The sequence below is a fragment of the Idiotropiscis lumnitzeri genome, chromosome 5 (genome assembly GCF_059441095.1).
Source record: "Idiotropiscis lumnitzeri isolate Australia: NSW breed Sydney's pygmy pipehorse chromosome 5, RoL_Ilum_1.0, whole genome shotgun sequence".
Taxonomy (NCBI): domain Eukaryota; kingdom Metazoa; phylum Chordata; class Actinopteri; order Syngnathiformes; family Syngnathidae; genus Idiotropiscis; species Idiotropiscis lumnitzeri.
This window is the reverse complement of record NC_142395.1, coordinates 30,132,732-30,151,893: the sequence shown is the minus strand read 5'-3', so window position 1 is coordinate 30,151,893 and position 19,162 is coordinate 30,132,732. Positions and strand designations below refer to the sequence as shown.

Genomic DNA, 19,162 nt, shown 5'->3' with positions numbered 1-19,162 from the left:
CCGCTGTGCGTTCTTGTGTGTTTAATCATTGCTGAATAATCAATAAAACTTTTGTTGCAGGCTGGGCAAGAAAATGGCTTCTCTCCGGTGTGTGTCTTTGTGTGTGACGTCAAATTTGTCTTGCGATTGAAACTTTTACCACAATGCGAGCAAGTGAAAGGTTTCTCTCCTGTATGTATTCTCATGTGTGACGTCAAGTGCACCTTCTGGGTGAATTTCTTTCCACAAACTGAGCAGATGAAAGGTTTTTCTCCTGTGTGAATTATCATGTGCCTTTTCAGATTCATCTTGTGGCTGAACGTTTTGTCACATTGAAAACATTTCCAGTGTCCGTTGCCTGCGTTACGTGTCATATCCTCTTTCGAGTGTTCATCATTATCAGTGTCGGATGCGGTGACGACACTGTCTAATAACGGAGGTGCGAGGCTTTCTGCTTGTACTCCTCCACGGTGGTCTCCAACACCTTCGATTGTCATGCGTTGACTTGAGCTGTTGCCTGAAGGCTCCTCCATTCCGTTCTGCTCACTTTGACCTTTGCCGTCACAGTCTTCTTCGCTTTTCACGATGCCACAAAACACTGGCAAGTCCAGGCCTTGAAGCTGCTCCTCTTCCTTAATGAGGGGGGTCTCGGGATCGCCCCGCTTCTCAGGGGGAAGATATTCTTCACTGGCATCTACAATAAGAAGGCGAAGATGCGGTTGAGGGAAGTCTCACACAAACTCTTCAGTTTTATCAATATTAACAAAATGCTGCATTAGCCCAAGACTTTGTTTTTGCAGTGGTAGCAAGAAGCATACTTATCCAATGATTTTAGAATTAAGTGTTCATTAATACACCAGAAGAACAATTACAAGTTTATAATTGTATTTTTTATGAAGTAGCCTTGTTGTTGTTTAGCTACTTTGATCATTTACTGTGGCTTTGCTAGCGACATCCTTCCTATAGTTAAGCAACATTTAATGTGGACTCTGACAACGCCTTAGTGCTTCGCTCACTACAAGCATAAGAGGGCGGAGCTTAGCATGAACTACTCAGCCGCTGGCTCTTTCTTGCCATTCGTTGTTGGTTATATGCTAATCATGTTGGTAAATGTCATTTCCATGAGATAATTGTCATGTGTTTGTTGTTTACCATGTTGGTATCTATTATTTCTATTACCTGGATTGCACATGTGCATTGCAGACAAAGCATTGTGCGTATGCAGATTTTTTGCAGCAGAGCCATGGCTTTGTGAATTGATACTTTGATTTTGTTACATCAATGCACAATTTCCAGTAACATTTTGACCTTCAAATTTTCCTAATCTGTTATCTACATTAGTAGGACTTTAACTTAACCATCAGTAAAGTGAAATTTAGTGTGTGGCTTGCAATATGAATTTGAGATAGGAGGTGGTATTTGTTTTGTTAATCGCTGTGTTTGCTCAAAGGCCATCTAAAGGTTGGATAGCAAGTGGTCCGATCGGAAGAGAATATTAGAAAAAAAAATAAGAACAAATAAGAGTAATCATTGAACAAACCTCTGCGAAGAACATCTTGAGACTCGAAAGCGTCCAGTCGTTGACGTTGTCGCTCGTTTTCCTCTTTGACCCGACTAAGTTCCTCCTCGTATTCAGCTATAGTTCTTTCAAACACGACAAAAAATTCTTCGGCGGCCGCACTTAGTCGCTGATTCAGAAGCGCTTTTAGTAATTCTATTTTACACATTTTCACACGCTAACCACTACACTTTATAGTCACTCGAGCACCGCTTTGCAATGTGCCGATAATGTCTCTCACTAAGCTAGCTGGAGACACATAAGTAAAGTATTATTAAAAAAAAGAGTCAGTTGTCTGACTAAAATACACGCAAAAACACTAACATGGCTGCAACGTAACAACAGTACAGCTTCCTTCTCTTTCTTTTACTTCCGGTGTGCAAAACACAATCACGTGCATGACTGCCTCCTCTGGTACAGTGGTGTCATTACATTAGGAATGCAGATAGATAGCTGGATGGAGGGAGGGTTAGATAGATAGATAGATAGATAGATAGATAGATAGATAGATAGATAGATAGATAGATAGATAGATAGATAGATAGATAGATAGATAGATAGATAGATAGACAGCATTTCACAACAGCTGGAGCTGTAACAAAGCACTTTCCATACAGTATAATACAATCTAGCAATAAGACAACAACAAAGACAATGAAAGCAGTAAATTAAAACACAAATGAATGATACTAACACATATACAGTAGACACCAGAAAGCAACAGAACAGTGACAGTCTCATGTTGAAAGCCAAAGAATAGAAATGTGTCAAAAAAGTGGACAGACAAGGTGCATGCCTAAAATTTAACGGAAGGTCATTTCAGAGGGAAGGACCGCTATCGTGCCAAAGTATTTACCCCCGAAGAAATCTGTATCCCCTGTCGCGGGAGCGCGCACGCATTGACTGAAGGCGGCGCGATGTTACTACGTTTGTTTTCATTGAAAGGTACGGAAGAGGATTAGGGCCATGAATGAGAAAAAAAAAAGATTGGAAGGATTCTGACTTTAATCTCAGAATTCTCAGAATTCTGAGATTAAAGTCAGAATTCTGAGATTAAAGTCAGAATCCTTCCAATCTTTTTTTTTTCTCATTCATGGCCCTAATCCTCTTCCGTAGAAAGGCACAAAGAATGTATAATTTTGTGTTTTTGATTTGCTGTCATTTGAACTAGGTTTTACATAAAAGTGGGAGTATCCATCGGTGTGGTTTTCAGCGCACCATTCGCTACAATTGAACACATAAAGTAAGCGTTTGACTCAGTCGAAATTGGGGGGAAATTACCTGCATTCGCATTCGTTAGACCAAAGAAATTTCGCAATCAATGAAGCTACCATAAGGGAATTTCAGTGATCAAAACACGATGAGAAGGGGAGAGGATAAGTGAAGTGGGCTATATGGTGTTTCCAGCGAGATCAAATTAAGTGGCAAAATACAGATAGGTGGTATCCTGTTAGAGAACACGTAATTGTATTCCAATTGACTGATTTGTTTATTTTTTCATAATCACTGATAGCCGCGTCAAGAGTTGCAAAAGAATAAAAAAAATAAAGTCACTCGCGTTCTGCGTCGGACTCGAGGTGCATTCAATGACCACTTACGCAGTAGGAAAGTTACCAGGGGGGACTGATTCTGGCAGCACCTGCCTCAATAAGTAACCCCCCGCCCCCGCTAATCACAAAAATATTAACCCCAGACATCAAGTGACTTATTCTGTGTACTTATTGGATCATCTTGAGTAAGTGTGGCAAAGTTGAGCAGGATCCCTCTTTCCAAAGCAAAGTTACTGGGGGGGATACAGATTCTGGCAGCACCTGCATTGATAAATGCAGTCATCAAATTAATGCATACGAAATCAATCACAAACACACATTTACATATATATTTAAGTGCTAATACTATAACAAATACATTTCACAAAGTAATATTGCTGTATTATAGAATGTTCCATACTATAACAGTGCAGTTATTGGTACTGAAATTGCATCCTCTAGTTATGCGATTACTATTTGAATGATGATGCTGGCATGGATTTGTAATGAAATAGATTGAGTGGCAAAAAAATCACATTGTTTCTTTAACAGGGCAAATGATCAAATATTAATACATGAAAATTGGGACATAAAACGGATACGCATGTGCTGGTCGGCTCTACTTCAGTGCGTGAATCGACAGAAGAGGTGGACGGAATCTGTCGGTAACGTGTGGATTTATCAGAAGACGTCATTCAATAAGCCGTCAACAGGTAACACTGAATGTTACCTAATAAAGGGAATAATATTATTATTATTATTATTATTATTATTATTATGAATGTTTCTGAGATTAAAACAAAGAAGAAATGTTTTTTTTCCCCGACTGCAACAATATTGTATGAAATCCGTTATTGTGGCACCAAACAAACAAATTTGAGTGTTCATCATTCTTCTACAGACTGAGCAGAATGTTCAAGGCAGTGTTTGAACAAAAAAGACACAAAGAAGGAAAAGCAGCTGAAACCAAGCGGCAGAAACACCCCGGTAAGCACAAATCAGTCAAGACATATCTTATATCAATCATTGTTTGTTCATTTTGGCGACTAATAACGAGAAAGAGAACATTTTTCTGATATCACGTTTGTATTGTAGGAACTTGTGTGAGCCAAGTTCTCTGGGGTGATTCAAGTCGAGCCAGTTGAGTTAGCCTCATTTTTAGTGTGTCAGAAGAAAACATCCTGACCTCGTACAACACAGAGAACAAGACCAAGAGATGATTCAAGGAGATTCTATTTTACAACATTGTTTGGGAATCCAATTTCAACGACGTTGCGGAAATGTAAAAAGGTGGATGCTGAAATAAAGCAAATGTAACTGACGGCATTTCTTGGGCTGCTGTTGCTGCAGTTCCGATACAATTTCAGAGGATGCCTTGATGATAGACAAACATAATTCGAGCTCAGTCTCAGAAAAGGCATTGTCCTCGTTAATATTTAATAGCGTGCCGCCCTTGGTTGCAGAGGAACTGTGTCGATCTCATTAAAATGATACTGCGTGTTTGCCACACATTTGCACAGCCGTGATCGTTGGCAAAAAATGGAGTACCGCCAAAGATGGAAACAATTCTCACTCACGCTCAAAATGGATTCCTCATTTGGTTTTGTTTGTTTTGTTGTGGACGTGCAACAGAACAACAAAGCCATTGAAAAACTACTTTGATATGCATTGGTGACCTCACAGACGAGTTGAATTCATTCTGAGAGCAAACTCGAAACACGAGTCTCTCAAATCGTCTTTGCGCTTAAAATGAACGGAAATGAAATGAATGCGTTCCAGCCCTCCGAAAAATGCACAAAATGGAAGTTTTTAACGTGTTCTCAGAAACAAAATTCCAATCGACAGTATTATTCAGTAGCGATAGACCGATTATCGGCCGGGCGGATATTTGTCATTTTGCAGATGATCAGCATCTGCCTTAGAAATTAAAAGCTGGTTTATTTTTGGCTCACTGCAGCGCATTTCTCTCTCTCTCTTTTCTGTGCTGGTGGCCCTGCCTCCAGAAGCAGGTTGAAATTTGAATAAACGTCAGTCTACTACAACTCACAACTAAAAGAAAACTGTTTGCTGTATTAAATTTTAAAGAGTTAGTTTTCATTGAACTATAAGACACGCAGCTGAGCCTGGGAGCTCCTTGCACTTTTTGTCAAGACTTTTAAAACTAAGTTATCTATTTTCTCACACTTAAAAAAAAGCTTTAACATGTTGTAAAAAAGTTAAAGTAAAAGTTGTTTAATAAATATGCGCTTAAAGGCGTTTAAAAAAAGTCAAATCTTGGAGATTTTTTTTTTTTCAAACTTTTGACACCATTTTAACCCTTTTTTTCCCAACCAATGAATATCGGCTTCAAATATCGATAATCGGTCTCCATGACTACTAATAATGGGTTTCGGCCCTGTAAAAAAAAAAAAAAAGCATATCGGTCTATCACTATTGTTCAGTACAAAAACACATGGAAGCCTTATAACACTTGCTTGCTACATAACCAATAAACGGAAAACGCAATCATAAAACACAACTGTACCGAATGCATTGTCCATTCTTGGGGTTTATTGGGAGCTAAATGCTTCGATAATCCGTCCTTCCGTTGCAAGGAAACTAATGTGAATTGACAATGGCTGGTTGTGAAGTTTGCTGGCTCCCTCTAGTGGTGAGGATCTCAATCACACTCCTATTTCAAACGATTTATTGTCTCGGAAGACCCCCCCCCCAAAAAAAAATCTGCCAAGCGACAGCTCCCATAAAGATGTCATGAATATTTTAGAGAATACAATTTCAGTAGAAATTGCCTCTAAATGCTTAAGAGATGAAGTTGAAATGATAGGAGACCTCATGAGATGGGATTTTCCCATGAGAATTTGGAATTTTGGATATGTGATATTAGTTCCGAGGTTGTACTGGAATGGTTGTATTTGGTCAGGAAATGTGGAAGGAGGGCGAGACTGTCAGACTCATTTTATTGTAAAATGTCCGTATTCCGGGAATGATATGAATAGTTCACAAGATGTCCTGAAGCAGTTGAAGAGTTTGGAAATGGTTGGAATCCATCACGACGTGGAACGAAATAAATAAGTCAAATTTTGCTCCAATTTTTCATTTTGAATATTTGCAAACTTTGGAAATGTGATAAATAGTTTCCAAGCCGGACTGAGTGAGATGAATAATTTCGTGCGAGGAATTGGTTCACAAAACCGAAAGGAGTAAATTTGTAAAATGTTTCAAACACATCTTGAATTTTCCTCCCTCAAGCTGAAATGGTTTGAATCCGTCGAGAAAGATGACGGCGGAATGTGGAATCCTATTTTTGGGGAGTAGAATGACAGACAACTCCCAAAAGTTGATGTCAATGCCTCTCTGTCTTCCGTAGGTGGGGGTGCGCATCCCCCCAACACTCTGCAGCGGGGCTGCGATGGTCACGCCCCAAACAACCGATTCCTTGAAAGCGGTTGCCGAGGTCGCCGTGCAAGGTCCAAGTCACTGAGCAAGGGCCTGTCCATTTCGTTGCCATCCTCGCCCCGACTCCCGCGCCGAGACAACCTCGTTCCATCCCATTCGTGCAGCAAGTTCGCAGGTGGGTGAACGCGAACGCGCATTGAAATGACGACAGCAATTTGAGCGGAACGCTTTCTTTGATGGCTTCGCTACGATGAGAGAGCATCTGTGCAATGAGCTGTGCCACGCATGTGACAGCAAACACACACACGCGTACCGACGGAGGCCCACAGGGCCCCAAACACGTGACAGATTGTCTCTGTAAATGATTGAACACGATGACTTGAGGCAAGGAACTACAACTTTGTAACACGTCATGAATTGGTCTGGAAAAGTTTCAATGTAGCCGAGATGAAAAGTTGCATTTTTGTTTTCCTTGAATGCTCATTGTGACCAACAGGGAAACAAATGGATGCGGGATGCCGTTTTTTTGACTTGCTTCAAACCCTGAAGGGTTTTTGTTGTTGGGGTAGGATGGTGATTTTTTTTTTTTTTTATACATGTATTGAGAAATATGTCATGAAAAGTGAAATATATTAAGAGCACTTACTGGTTTTTGCGCAAATGTACGCTTATTGTGCACATTTTAAAACGTCATTTTTATCTTACATACAGTTAGGAAGTGCGTGGTTCTGTTTAGCCCCCCCCCCTCCCTGAGTAACACTGGCGAAAAATTCTCACTGTGTCCACAAGCGAAAGACTGAGCAACCCTCCGTGCGAAAAAGAATCGAATCTCAGTGTTTTCGTGACGGACGACCTGCAGTCAGTCCGAATGAATCTGTGCTTCAGATGTTATTGCATAAATTGACACACCCACACATCAATACTTGTGCACTGTCCCTGGCTCTGCATGCTCACACACACACACACACAATTTATAGATCTCACACAGCTGTCCACATTACACGAGTGAGCACATCTGAGGTATATCATGGTTAATACTCCGCGGACATGATTTCAATTCACGGCAGATCTTATGTAGAAAGGCGCGCGCTCTCTCTCTCTCTCTCTCTCTCTCTCTCATATTCCTCCCTGGCTGCACACTGAAAAACCCTCCCTCCCATCTTGCCACCCCCTCCCCCTTCTCCTTCTCCCCTCCGCTGTGGCCGAAGGACGGGTGAGGGAGCCGGACTATGTGGACGGTTCGCACGACTCGAGAGGACCTCTCGTCTTCGCCTCGAGCTGCGGCGAGGCGGACCGCGGAGGTGAGAATGCCGTTGTGAGCGTTGTGGCGGTTTTGGACTTTATGATGAGAGAAGGTACACTGCTGAGGAGAAGGAATCGGGGTAAAGGTGAGGGATGTGAAGCGAGTGTGTGCGTGCGTGCGTCTTTTAAGAACATTTGGAAGAATCTGAATGAAGTTCTTACTTTCAGATGAATGAGACAAATGATGTCAGTATAATCTTCAGTGTGTGAAGTCAACGCCTCAAACTTCAAGGACATAAAAAAAAGGATATATATATATATATATATATATATATATATATCAATAACATTTTTTTTATGTGTGCGAGCAGGCTGCTATACTGTATGAAGATTTTTGAATCAGGCATTTTCGATCCCGGTTGCCAGGCACCTTCCAGCTTCCCGTTTCCAATGGCAACTGCTAGATGGTTTGATGAATAGCTCTGGACATTCACGGCGTCCTCGTGTTACTCCAGATTGAGTCTTCGTGCTCTGCTGACTAAATGCAAAGTTTTCTTGGCACCCCCCACAAACCGAGCGCCCCCCCCCCCCTTCGTTCTCTCTCCCAAGCTGTGAAGTGAGAAGTGCATCGAGAAAGGCTCTAATTGGGGAGCTTTGCGAAACCAAATGCCCAAGCCTGCCTATTAAAATTGACCTTCATCCGCTGAAGACTCGTGTGAGGGTGATTCAAAGCAGTCGCTTGAGAAGGTACCGAGTGAAAAGGTGAGAAAGAATGAGTGCAAAACAAACGCGGCGTGTGGATGCAAAGAGGCGGACGGCGTGAACTGTTCTTGTTAACTGAGATGTTCTGTCATCGTGTTGGGAAGCCTACTCAATATTCATGTTAGTCAGCCCCGAACATGACGTGCGAGAACGTGACAAGTGAATTGCTCAGCTGCTTGGAGACGCAAACAATTTGGATGTTGTTGTTGTTGTTGTGGCGCTGGAGGTCCGACGTGATCGACGCAAATGTCCCGCGCCGGGCAATCTCTCGGGAAGCAAACGCCAAAGCTCGCCATCTCATTAAAATTCACAAGCTGTCTTTTAACCACGGGCACCTGGCAAAGTCTGGACCTCACACAACCTTGCGATGGAAGCTCTCTCAGCATTCATTTCTTCCGACGTAACTTTGGTTTGTTTGCACCACCGCAGAGGTCACCAACTTTTCTGAAACCGAGAGCCACTTTTTGGCGAGGGGATAATCGTTTCATACACACTTCTGAAAGATGACATTGGATTATTACTTTGAATCCTATTATTGCGTGTCGTCACTCTTAATAATGAACGAGATTGAAAATCAATCTTACTGGATTCGCGACAAGTTACGAGTGAGCGTTCACAACACTGCCCGTGACATCAAATTCAAACTCGTTAACATTTACAACTTGACCAGTAAAAGAAGTAACACGCAGATCAGTCTATTCTCTCCATTTAGCGCATTCCATAAGGCGCATCGGCACCAACTCTTTTTTGGGGGAGAAAAAAAAAATCCCATTTATTGCGAGGGATACGTTCCAGAAATAACCTGCAACAGGTGAAATCTGCAGATATTTTTTGACCGTTATTTTACAATGCAATACCGTACTGCTGCATGAAACAAAAAAAAATGTGTTTATTAGCCGCATGGTTCAAAATTGAGGAAAAAAGTTGGGAAAATACCATAAATATCACTCCCCATTTTTTTACAGTGTGGAATAAACATTAGTCGTCAGACGCAGTCATCCTACCAGTGTGTGTGTGAATTGTCTTACTAGACAATTTCGTCGATGGCCCTTCAGCAGATCATTTCCAGATCAAGGATGTGAGCCTTCAATACCGTATGCGCCAAGCTCATCCAAAAAAATACTCGCTTCAGAATGGCATATCCTGCGATCCTGTCCTTCAAAACAAATGGAGTACTGAAAACATTTAAGGATCCGAACGAGGCTGAAGCTTTCCTCTTAACTGGTAGAGTAGCCTTTGTCTCTGTGAATATTGTCACCGGTGTTGAGTACTCATTTGCCCCTCAGAACTGATTGAACTGTGATATTGTATAATATGGGCTAAACTTTCCTTGTCATATGGCGACACAATATATGGAGAGTATGACAACAACTAAGCTTGAGTGGTAGTTCCAGGTAATTTTATTTTTATATTCTTATCTTAATTCACATGGCGATCAAATAAACATTAGTAAGGTGCTAGGCTCAATTCATGTTCTGTATAAGTTAAAATATATATATGTAGATATAAAAAGATATGGGATTAATTGATATAAATTGTAGTGGAGAGTATGATAAATTTGAACAGTACCATCATGACACTCTAAATTGTACCTGTGAACACTCGAACCCTGAAGATCTAAAACAAAATGATTTTTCATTTTCAGTCATGCACCTAAATATACAAAGTTTTCAAAAACAACATGATGAGCTGGTTTCGTTGCTTGCCAGTACAGCCGCAAATTTGGATGTTATTGCATGTAGCGAAACTTGGATGAATGACCAAACATATATAGATATTTATAACTTAGATGGATACATATTGCACTACAAGAATAGAATTGGCAAAATTCAAATTACTTAGTAAAAGTGCGAAATGATATGACTATTGATGATGGTTACTCTGATTCATTATTTCTCGAAATAAAAATGGCAAAGGGGAAAAGTCTCATTATCGGAGCAATATGCAGGCCACCCAATTGTGACTATGGTCCATTTAGAGCTCACTTTGAAAGTCTTCTCCATCTTCTAAATCAGACAAATAAAAACGGCATTATTATGGGAGACTTTCAAAATATTCTCTTCTCCTCATACTTTTATGCAACTATTGATAAATATACCCGAGTTACAGAGAAAAGTGGGTCCATTATTGACAACATTATTACCAATATACAAAACTCTGGAGGTAAATCTGGTGTATTATATTCAGATATAACAGATCATTATCCCATTGTGTTTTTTACGAACTGGACCAAAAGGCCATTTGTCCCATGTACTAAGAGAAAAGTCCAGATTCTAACTGACAAAAGCCTTCAAAACCTAACTCAACATCTCCAAACAAAAAACTGGGATGCTATTTATTGTTCTAATGATCCAAACGAGGCATTTGACTACCTAACTCACGAAATAAGAGCTTCTTTTCATGAAACTATTCCAGAAAGGATAATAAAACAAAATGAAATAAAAAATCCCTGGATTACAAAAGGAATTCTAAAGTCTATTGAAAAGAAGACTAAACTTTATAAACAGTATCAAAAAAGTCCAAATAATATAAATAAATGCAAATACACAAGATATAAAAATAAATGAACAAATCTAATACGAGCTAGTAAGCAAAACTACTTTTCTGACCGATTTAAAAATGCTTCTGGCGATCGGAAGAAATCTTGGAAGGTGCTGAATGAGGTAATTGGCCGAAATGCAAAATCACCAGTTTTTCCTGAAGCCGTAATGCAGACCCAATCAAATAACACGACTAAGACAATTTTAACATTTCTTTTTGCCTCTGTTGGAAAAAATCTATCAAAACAAATTTCTACAACAGGAGGCTCACATTACAAATATTATCGGAAAAAGAATGACCCCAACTCATGCTATTTTACTCCTACTTGTAAAATAGAAATAACCAATATTATAAATAAGATGAAATGTTCACACACAACCGGTGCTGATGGAATTAGTAGCAAAATTCTTAAAACTATTGTGCATGTGATAGCTGAGCCGCTTGCCCATATAATAAATTTATCTCTCCAGCTCGGCATTGTCCCAAAGCAAATGAAGGTGTCAAAAATAACACCGGGAACATAAATGAAATGCAAAATTATAGGCCCATATCAATATTACCGACCCTTTCCAAAGTACTCGAAAGAGCAATCCACTTGCGACTTAAAAAAACAAAATATACTAGTTTCTTCACAGTATGGCTTCAGGGAACAAAGCAATACATGCATGGCCACTTTGGATTTGCTTGAGAAAGTAACCGATGCTTTTGAGAAGGGACAAATTGGTATTGGCGTTTTTCTCGATCTCACTAAGGCATTTGATACGATTGATTGGAGCATTATGGTGTCAGGGGTATAGCACGACAGTGGTTCAAGGACTATCTTCAGGATAGCCTACAATATGTAAATGTAAATGGGGAAAACTCAGGACTGGAAAACATCACATTTGGAGTTCCCCAGGGATCCATTCTGGGCCCCCTTTTATTTATTGTGTATATGAAAGATTTTGGTTTCTGTTCGCACAATATTCATGAAATTCTTTTGGCAGATGACACAAACCTATTTATATCACATAAAGATATTGATCAACTTGTACTACTCTTAAATGAGAAGTTATCAAACGTAAATACTTGGTTCAAATGTAACAAGTTATCCCTGAACATCACCAAAACAAATTATATTGCCTTCGGCATGAATAAACATAAATACAGAGATTGTGAATTGAACATAACTATTGATGGCAGACTTATTAACAAAGTTGAGTCCACTAAATTCTTAGGCATCCACATTGACCAGTCTATAAATTTTAAAAAGCATATTGATGAGTTGGTTAAAAAACTATCAAAAATAGTAGGATTATTTTATAAACTAAAACAATTGCTCCCATTCGAGGCGTTATTAACTTTGTTTCGATCACTGTTTGAGCCTCATCTGAATTATTGTAATATTATTTGGAATAATACTTACCCTACATACACTGCCAAATTACTCATATGACAAAAAAAAGCCATAAGGGCAATATCTGACTCTAAATATAATTCTTCCAAAAGTATGGTCTCCTATAGCTTCCAGAATGTATCATCTTTCATAACCTATGTTAACAGGCTGAAGACTAAATGGTGTGAACTCATTCCACTGTACTCTTCCTCTCACCTACAGGAAATTCAAATCCACTCGATTCGGTTTATGTTATCGGGGCCCACAAATATGGAATGAATTGGATAACCAAATAAAGCAATCTGCTACGCTTTCTATATTTAAAAGAAATCTGAAACACAAGCTACTGGAGAAATATGTATCTAAAGATTTTGCAGTTAAACTTTTCCCTTTTGCATGGATTACTGAATTATCGTTGGTTATCATTTAAGTTGAAATGTACATGAACGGGTCCATCGTATCTGCTATAGCACCACACAAAAATTGTATCCTTTTATATCAATTATGAGCCGTTGCCCAGCACTGTAAACATCTTGTAAATGACATTTCAAATTGATTACGTCAGTACAAGATAAATCTTTGTTTGGTGGTGGTGTGCTGGATCCCTGTTTATAAGCTTTTAGCATTTTTCACATTGTAAACGCAGTATTTTGTTTGCATACAACATTATGTGTGTGTGAAAAATAAACACTTCAAATCAAATGAATGCTCAAAAGCTGCGACCTCACCAAGGGAACGGAAAGCTGCTGTCGGTGCATTTCCAAACAGGCGCGCTGAGCTGCGCTGCAAACATTTCACGCTGGCTGCGAGCAACGCTGCTGCGCAGGAAGCATCACTGAGAGGACGACCTGCCGCACCGTTATGGCCCTGCTCCGATGTCTGGACACTGAACTTGTGTGTGTGTGTGTGTGTGTACCAGACCTCCACGTGGAGCCCCATCCAGGCTCCTCCCTCTCTTCCCAGGAACTGATGACCAGACTATGTTTCTTGTTGGGAGAAGCCACGCCCGGCATCGCTAGCTCTCCTATGGAGGACAGGAGGGCGAAGAAGGTAAGACAGCATCTTGATTTACTCTCCTTTCCGTGCTTCAATTGCGTCATATTTTTTGTGGTAGATGGCGTGGTTGCGAAGCTGAGACAAGCACGTGTGACCCTTGGGGAACATGTTTCTTTTCCCGCCGTAATACAATGACGTGTAATTGCACCTCCACTCCAGTAGTTGGCAGTGGCGCTCTCGTATTAATTTGCGAGTGATGCAAAACTGGGCCGTCCTTTTCATGACCTCAAAGCATTCTACGAGTTAACGTCAAGCGCTTGAGGACTCTTAGCACACGGACGTCAACGCGGACAAACGGGTTGGTGTTTGCAGCAATGTCAAAGAGTTTTGGAAAAAAAACCCAAAGAGTTTTGTCCTTTGCATTTGCATCTTTGCAAAGAGCGGACTCGCACCTTAAGACGACGATGGAGCTTGTTTTTTTCTTCCTAACGTGGCTCACGTGACGCTTGCTGGCGTACGTGAGCTCTGGGATGTGCTCGTGGCGCCATCTCTGCGCCTTGGCCCATTTAGCCAGCCTCATTTCACCACCTGAGCTCCACAGGCAGCACGGATCAAATGAAGAATGGGATAGATGAGGCTCCGGTTAAAATAGGACCATCGGCGAGCGGCTTCATTTGTCGGCACTCGCCGCATTGGATAAATGTGGCATCGGTGATCCGAGACCCAAATGGCATTGGATCAAAAAAGCACCAAGTTCAGGAGGGCCCGCTGTTTGGCCTCGTTACTAATATGCCAGGTTCTTATTTTGATCGGAACATTTTTTTATTCATGTAAAACAAGCGCAAAATGTGCACAATTAGAAAATGACAACAATGAGTGACATTGACTTTTCTTATCACCATTTATCATCTTTGTCATGATCTCCTTGAAAATGGATATTTGAACTTTTCCAATCCAAAGCAATGCAAGGCTGCCATCTGCAGGGATCTGTTAGTCATGACAACCCCGAATTTTTGATGGGTGACAAATCGATCGGCGGTGGCCGTAAATGGTTGGAACATCGGCAGTCGTGAAGAACCAAATGAATCGGCGTCCATCGATCGATGCCGGAAACATATCGTGACAAGAGCTATTGAATGCTCTTCCATCAGATGGCAGAAGGTGCAAATTAAGCCACCAATCCACCTGTTGACGTTCATACAACGGAATACAGCAGCGCTTCTCAATTATTTTCTGTTGCACGCCCCCTAGCGAGAAGAAAATAACTTGCGCGCTCACCTCTCCGCTGCAACTCTAAAATAATCGCATTTTGGTGGCAAAACAAACCGACGGCGTCGAGTTAATACGAGAGCGCCACTGCCAACTACTGGAGCGGAGGTGCAATTACACGTCATTGCAGTACGATGGAGCGGCACGGCGGCCGTCTGTTGGCCGGCAACCCGTTCAGGGTGTGACCCCGCCTACTGCCCGAAGATAGCGGGGATCGGCTCCAGCACGCCCCCTGCCCCCCATGACCCGCGTGACCCGGTTCAGAGAATGGATGGGGAAAAAAAAGCACGTACCCCAGGGTCACATGCGCCCCCTTCAGCAGTACTCAGGAGACTATATTGATATTCATTGTTTGTGTGACATGAAAGTTTTTTTTCCATCATTGTTGACATATGAAGAAAAAAAAGAGCGCTACCTCATCCTTCAACTTTGGAACCGTTGCACAGATGACTGTAGGTCGCTGCCGCTATCGTCATCCACATATTCAGATGATCTTCGGTGCCAAAATGTATCCTTTCATCTGGGAAGAAAATCCATCTCTGTGTGATCTTTCATTTTGAACAGCAGTGTGTGTCGATTGAGTTTTTTTTGCAAACGGTGAATGTCAACAGAGGCAGATTCATTTGAGAATCTTACCAGCTGTCCTTCGAAAACAAAGACGGTTACGGTCACTTGAAGTACTAGCGGCGCAGTCGTCAACTAGTGCGCAGTTTTGCCTGACAAGTAACACGTCTAGTCGCGGCCCGCTCACATGCCAAACGTGTTCAGCTCGTGTGCACAAAGTTGATCGGACCGCACGGAAGGGCTGAAAACTAGACGGTGATGCAAGTGTGTGTCATATCGCTCGATATCGTTATTACATTTACACTTTGTTTTGTTTTTTTACTAATGAAAATAAAAAAGGGGGAAGGGCTGAATTCTGATGTTTTCTTTCAAAATGTAACATTTAACCTTCAAAATGAACGAGAAAAAAAAGTCAGAGTATCAATTATTGTTCAAGGCTCTGAGTTTCATCTTGAAAGAAATTGATTTGAAAAGTTCATGTGAAGTTGATTTCAATTTTGAAATATCCTCGGCTTCATGATTCGCTCCTCCGGAGTTCGCGCGTGATGCAACTGAGAGGCGTTTCGACTCGTCGGCCGCATTTTTTGTTTTGAGTCTTGGGGTTGTATTTCCTAAACGGGAGGGAGTTTGATGACGAGTTGGGCCGCGATAGGTCCAATCGGCTCCATTTGTTGTTTTGTTTTTTTTTGGGATCCATCATTTATCGATACCATTTTCTATTGATATCAATCACCAAACTATTGCCATACAAATGCAACTTTTGCACTCGGCGAGGTCAAAAGTTGCACGAGCAGTGAAAAAAAACAGGACATTTTGCCGGTCGTCCTACTAGACAAAGATGTGGAATAAAGTCTCCCGCTACTTTCCAGACAACGTGCCGTCGCAGAGAAAATGGACACCGCCGATTGTAATTTGCCTCACCCGACTTGCTCCCTTTTGGTTTTCAGGGCGACCCGCCCGCTCGGGGAGGAAGCCCCAGCTCCACGTTGACCCGCAGCACCGCCTCTCCGTGTTCTGAGAGCCCCTCGCCCACTTTAAGCAGCAGTAATGTGTGCCATCCTTTGGCCCCGCCTTCACCTTCACTCCACGCCGGCGCCAGCCTCAGCCCGAGCGGGACGCTCTCCAGCCCCGTTCGCGGCCCCGCCGGATTCGTGGCTGGGAGCAGCCTCGGCCCACCCTCGCAAAGTCCCGGCCCCACTCTGGAGAGCGGGGACAGCGGCATTATAGGTGAGATTTGCTCAACTTTGATGTCGACAAGATCATGTATGTTCAGAAATGCGCTCGCCAGACTCAATCGCTGCTCCGGCCTTCAATCTGGATTTCCGGGCTAGCGTCATCTGCCTTTCTTTCCATGTCCTTGGCCAAGAACAACAGTGACTAGAATCCAAAAGCACCATCTGCCCAAGTCATTTGTTCTACGTGAGGCCGTTTTGATGCTCCAAACAAAATGGCTGAAAGCATTCGGAAGAGGGCTCAAGTCGGCCGTTCACCGCGCAAGCGTCAGCTCTCCTCTTTGACTTGTTTTCATCGACTAAGCGCTCACATTTTCAGAAATGAAGTCAATTCAATGTTTTGAAACTTTCAATCACATTTTTGCCAGCAAATCAATCGCATATTTGAGCAAAACTGCTGAGGTTTCTTAAAGTCCATTTTTCAAAAAAGAATGTATTTTTTTGATCAAGAAAATCATCTTAGCTTGAATTTGCCGTCGGATCAATTTGTCTCGGCCAAATCAGTCAATACTCAACGACTCTCAAAACAGCCCTTTGGAGTCAGCCATAGCCACGCCCCCCTCCCCTCCCTCTAGCGAGGTCTCGGTGGGAGTTAGCGGACACGATTAGTCCATTCGACAACATTGGACAAAACGGCGCTCAATTGGCACGAAAATGGATGCAGCCTCGCCCACGTGCAGACTTGCCCCCAACATGGACGGCGCCACACCGAGGCCATGGGGTCCAATAGCCCCCGTTCAGCACAGCTAGTTTGTTTGTTTTTTTGACTCCGGTCTGGGACAGGACAGGACAGGATTGGATGAATTTGTTTGTTTTCCGTGGGACGGGAGTGTCAAAACAATGCTGCGACTGCAACCGGGGGGGCTGCCACACTTTGGGTGGCCTCAAATCAAAAGTCAGACGGTGGCCACCACCCCACCCGACCCCGATATGACCATTTTTTTTTTTGTGTGTGCGTGTGTTGGGTGGGGGTCGGCGGGGTCGGCGACCGACGGTCAAGTGAATACATCGAGTTACTGTCGTTGCCGGTTCAAAAATGTAGAGAGTCACATTATCCAAGTCCCAAAATCTGAAAGGAATGTACCTTGAAAACATTGAATGACTAAAAATAAGTCAGCACGATGTCTATGTTTTGTATACTTCTCTGGTGCTTGTATGTGTCGCAGTTGTTCGAAGGTCACCCCTATGCTCATTTCGGCGAGCTCATCTATGACGTTTCGCATTCTATGTTAGCATTAAGCTCAAAGAGCAAAATGAGAGATGCTTTGCTTGAACATTGGAGTGTACAAAGTTGACCTCTTGCTTTATGTGTCAGTTTAACTGGGAGAGTTAAACGTGTGTGAAAAGGAAAGGAAAGAAAGAAATGCCGCATGGGTCCGAAAGCATCGATTGTGCTGCAATCGATGGCTTTTCGCTCTACTTAATGACTTGTAGCAGACCTTTTAGGTGATGAAGCGTCACTCCGCTACAAGTCGCTCTCATCGCACAGTTTGTGCGCGTCGCCTCAAGGCTTCAAGTCCCTGCTGTCAAAACTGGGGCACTGCTGTCTTTCTTGCTTATGGGTCTGATGCTCCCAAAATAGGACACTTTTTCTTTCTCGAAATAGATTCCGTATTTATAGTTGAATACTAAAGGGCAAAGGCTGCATCGAGAACGATAAAAGCCTTCGATTGATGAGCGCTAGAATGGAAAGTGGTTTGATTTGCGCTCAGCATGCTGGCAGTGCCGCCTGTGAAATTGTGTCAGTTGATGCCGACGGTTTTAGACAACAAACTACCAGGTGGATAGGGACTGAGCGATGCCATGAGTTCCGCAATTTCTTTTTTAATAGGCTGCTACATGGATAGTTTGGACTGTATACTGTGATCCCAAAACAGTTGACAATTGTCTTTGTAGCTCATTTGATTTTGAAAAAAATGCACCCAGGTAAATCCACATATGGCTCTCGATATCAACCTTGGCTAAACTTTGCTGCTCTCACTTGACTTTGATCATTTCCTTTATGTCCCAAACACAAATCACGACTTTCCGATTAGCCGGGGCTTTGGCGCCATCTTGTGGTATCTGAGGGCATTACAAAAAGATGAGCAAATAGGTTGCAAATCGATCCCACGCTGAAATCGGGACTCCAATATGCGCCAACTTTACCTTATCAATACGATTGATTTGTTGCTCTGCATTTCAAGATAAAACCCGAGTCATGTCAGATGCGAGTGAAATGAAATTTAAAAAATTCTGCAATTTTCACGGCAGCAACCTTGGCAAAAGGCCGTGTCACTTTGCTCGGTGCCAATGTTTCCACTCGATGCTGCGGCTCAGCAGCCCATCTCTTGGAACCACGCGTTGCTCTTCACGCCGAGAAGCACAATCGCCACATTTCTCGTATCTCCGAAGTCATGCGCCAAATTTGCCTCATCATCCAATTCCCAATGTGACGGAAAAATTGTTCGGCCAAATAGGACTTCAACGGCCGGAAGTCCGGTTGTACTCGTCATGTTCATATACACTTTGACAAAATCGAGGCATTGGGTCCACGGGCTTTTTGTGTCCTCCGTACATCGATTTGGCAGAAGTTGCATTCATTCTTTCCTGCACTTTGCGGACGATAGAAACAATGAGGTTTCAAATGGATTTGAAACATTTGTCCGATTCTCTCCATCAATTTGTTCACAAAATGTGTTCTTTGGTGGCTAGAAATGGTTTCCGGAATGCCGTATCT

At 42.2% G+C, this 19,162-nt stretch overlaps 2 protein-coding genes across 4 annotated transcripts in view; one reads left to right on the top strand and one right to left on the bottom strand.

Annotated features, from left to right (window-relative positions):
• Positions 1 to 2,437, bottom strand: part of LOC148337656 (uncharacterized) — a 3,162-nt gene extending 725 nt beyond the window's left edge. The window contains exons 1-3 of the mRNA XM_088296817.1: positions 2,394 to 2,437; positions 1,520 to 1,623; positions 1 to 673 (exon numbers count right to left, since the gene is read on the bottom strand). The exon at positions 1 to 673 is cut by the window's left edge and continues 725 nt beyond it. Of these exons, the coding sequence (XP_088152943.1) occupies positions 1 to 673; positions 1,520 to 1,623; positions 2,394 to 2,437 (821 nt within the window). The remainder of the gene's footprint in view (positions 674 to 1,519; positions 1,624 to 2,393) is intronic.
• Positions 2,438 to 2,709: 272 nt separating this feature from the next.
• The window catches only part of LOC148337655 (protein TANC1-like), a 49,019-nt gene continuing 32,566 nt past the window's right edge, over positions 2,710 to 19,162 (top strand). For 2 of the 3 annotated variants that reach the window (XM_088297009.1, XM_088297008.1), the window contains exons 1-7: positions 2,710 to 2,780; positions 3,695 to 3,779; positions 3,968 to 4,053; positions 6,434 to 6,637; positions 7,671 to 7,763; positions 13,302 to 13,432; positions 16,159 to 16,438. In XM_088297009.1, coding sequence (XP_088153135.1) covers positions 3,978 to 4,053; positions 6,434 to 6,637; positions 7,671 to 7,763; positions 13,302 to 13,432; positions 16,159 to 16,438 — 784 coding nt within the window. In that variant the 5' untranslated portion in view covers positions 2,710 to 2,780; positions 3,695 to 3,779; positions 3,968 to 3,977. The other variant, XM_088297011.1, reaches the window with a different exon arrangement.